Here is a 3214-nt window from a genome sequence, read left to right as displayed (position 1 = left end):
GCTACACTAATTATCCATATAAAGAAATTTCAGTTGATCCCAGTAACCACATGAAACAAGTTATATCTGGATCTATATACCTCACAATTTATAGAATAGATCCATATACCAGGTTGATGGCAAAAATATCAATCATGTATGAATTCTAGACCTCCTGAGTTCTCAGAGAGATCTCTAAAGGTTTTCTGAGGATACATACATCTAAGATAGCAGTCTGCTGCTCACATAACCCCATGCTGCTCTCTGTGGAGAATTCAGACTCCAGGGACTGTATCACGATCCCAGTGGGAAACAGACAACTGTGGTCGATGACTGAAACACTGCGGAATGATAACAGAATTGGGCGGCTCACAGGGTGCTGCCAAAGCAAAAAGGAAAGTGGGGAAAAAATCTTCTCCAGTCCCAGTCAATACATGAAATAGTATGATACACATCTGATGTGTCAGGAGGCTTGCACCTGATTCCCAGAAGGATAATTTTAAACACCATGTGCTCCATGCCAGAGGAAGCAAAGGTTATGTTATCTGTGACAACATCAAGTCCCTCCCATGGGGATTTGTATTAGGAATGCAATGCCATCCTTGACTTGGGGACTTTTGATCTCACTTATAATCCTGTTATCTTGAGGTTATTCTTCTGATCCCAAAACTTAGCAAAGAGGGAGAAATCGCCCAGGGTAGCCAGGAAAGAAGCTCTCTTCCATTGCAGCCAGGTGTTCTGTCTTGTTGTCTCATGTCTGGGAGCATCAACTAGAACTCAGGGTGAGCCATACCTTGAAGAACAACCCCTCTCCAATATCTCCCAAAGCCCAAGGTTGCTGAAAAGCAGAACTGTCGTGTGAGTTCCTGTGCACAGATGAATCACCACCTGCCATGCCCAGTGCCCAAGTTTCTGAAGTGGCAAAGTACTGGCAGAACTGATAACCAGTGACACGAAACAGAAGATGAAAAGGACGACAAAAGAGAAAAGAACAAGGAGAGATCTGGTAGGGGCCTGAATCTGGGAATCTTGAAATCTTGGGGTATTCAGCAGGCTCTTCTTCATATGTCTTCTCAGAGACATGAGGATCAGGACCATGAATAGCAAAAACATAACCGAAGGGATTGTCCACATAATCAGTTTTAGACAGAAGAAATAGAATTCTTCAAACAAGTTTCTTAGGCTAGACTGGGTGCCATTCCAAGATTGCCAGTCATTCTGGAGATAGTCCTGGTCTAGCATCTGGTCGCCTGTAGTGACACAGTTCAAGCCAGAGAACCCCACAGCACTGAACTGCATCCATGGTATCCAGCCAGGCACTTTGTACTTTAGCCAGAGGAAGACAGGGAGGGTTAAGTTTGCAATTTTCATGCAATAGAATAAACCAAGCCAGGTGCAAAACCATACAGTGGCAGCATTCGGGAAGTCCCACAGGAAGTTTATGAGTTGCATCATAGGGTTATAAGGGGAAGACTGTTAAATACTGGAAAAGATAAATACTCTTACCTATCTCCACATACTGTAGACAGAAGCAAGAGAGTGCCAGGCTGACCAGTCATTTATGATAAGGTGACAAGCTTCTCCGTAGCAACCACTTTGTACCTAACACTGCAATGATAAAGCCATTGCTCATCTTCTCCAGCAGGCACAAAAGCAACAAAATAATAACTAAGATGATGGTCTTGTCAGTTTCCTGATATCCCGGAGCTGTGTGACCTACACTCATTTCTCCTGGGCAACGGAAGGAGCCTCAGGTTTCAGAGGCTGTTTTGACTGGGTCGCTCCAGAAGGTCGTACAGAATAAGTCTCACTGTAGGTGTTTCGGGTGTAGATGGTAGACCAGACTCGAGGACACAGGTGATCTCAGGGCAAGAATGATTTCATCTCTTCTGAATAGATGCAAATATTGCCAAGGTTGAGTTTCCAAAGTCCCCTGAATTTGCTCCATGAATTTGCTTGCTCTTCTGCGTATTCCCCGCCCATTGTCAGCCTCCCTAAGGATAAGATATCAGGCCCTTGCATTTGGTGTCCCTTACATAGGCAGGCACACCTCTCTAGGCTGACACACCGAAGACATACCCACACGCCTGGCATAGCTGTGCAATGAAACCCACAGGATAAACTCCCTCCTGAGACTCAGAGCTCATGTCCACAGGGGAGGAGGAGATGGGGGGAGGAGAAGTTGGGCTGGTTGATATGTTCCAGACATTATTCTAAATGCTTTCTCAGTAGTCAATTTTCGCAACAACTCTATAAAGTGGGTGTTATAAAAATACCCCACTGACAGACAGAGAAACCTGAGCAAACCTTTCTCTCTTTTCTTTCTTGCTCATTGTCAGAAAGTAGAACACAGAAGGACAATTTCAAACAAGAAAGAAGCAAAAATCACACTGGTTCCAGGACCTGGGACCATTCCCTTAGGTAGCAACATAACTTACATCCCGTCTTTTTGTCTTTTTTTTTTGCCAGTCCTGGGGCTTGAACTCAGGGCCTGAGTTTCTTTTACTCAAGGCTAGCACTCTTCCACTGGAGCCACACCACCACTTCTGGCTTTTTCTGTGTGTGTGGTAGTGGTGAATCAAACCCAGGGCTTTATGCATTCTAGGCAAGCACTCTACCACTAATCCACATTCCCAGCCATATCTTCTTCATCCTTAACTGGAGTTTGGTTCTCATCATGCCTGCTAGCTATAGATTGACAGTGTCATTGTTTCATGCCTTTAAATCTCACTTCTTTCATCTACTGAAAATATAACTCACAAATAAATGCGATCATACATGGATAACATGACAGATCCTTAAGGACGGTGAGTTATGTCCATGAGTATCTACCATCTATCCTGTAGCATTAAAAATCATCCACAGAGTCTTTAGGAAATCACCACAAGTCTACACTAATCAGAGGACAGTAGAGTAAGCACTGGGGTGAGCTGAAGAGAAACTGGGAACAAAAACTGGGAACAAAGATGAACAATCAGCAAACAAGTGAGCATGCGCAGATCAGTATGTCACAAGGAAATATGCGAGCAGAAATTGTTCTGGGTCAGCTACAGAAAGGCTGAGGGCTCAAGATCCAGCAATATGAGAATGAGACAGCTTCTAACAGTCTACCCACCTCCCAGCCAGCACAATAATCCCACCATTGGCATGCACAAACCCCACAGAAAGAGACGAGAATGCAGAATATTTAGCATCTCTTAGCTGTCTCTGAGTACTGGAAAGAAGGTGAACACAG

The 3214-nt window shown here is 44.3% G+C and overlaps 1 protein-coding gene across 1 annotated transcript; it reads right to left on the bottom strand.

The window, feature by feature from the left end:
* Positions 1–273: 273 nt before the first annotated feature.
* On the bottom strand, positions 274–1612 carry Tas2r60 (taste 2 receptor member 60). The gene is given in 3 exon segments (XM_090332253.1): positions 274–320; positions 909–1452; positions 1496–1612. Coding segments are annotated over 3 exon segments (708 nt in total).
* Positions 1613–3214: the final 1602 nt, after the last annotated feature.

The sequence above is a fragment of the Megascapheus bottae genome, chromosome 5 (genome assembly GCF_031878675.1).
Source record: "Megascapheus bottae isolate mThoBot1 chromosome 5, mThoBot2.hap1, whole genome shotgun sequence".
Taxonomy (NCBI): Eukaryota; Metazoa; Chordata; class Mammalia; order Rodentia; family Geomyidae; genus Megascapheus; species Megascapheus bottae.
Note: the sequence above shows the minus strand (reverse complement) of the source record. Positions and strands in the feature narration are given on the sequence as shown.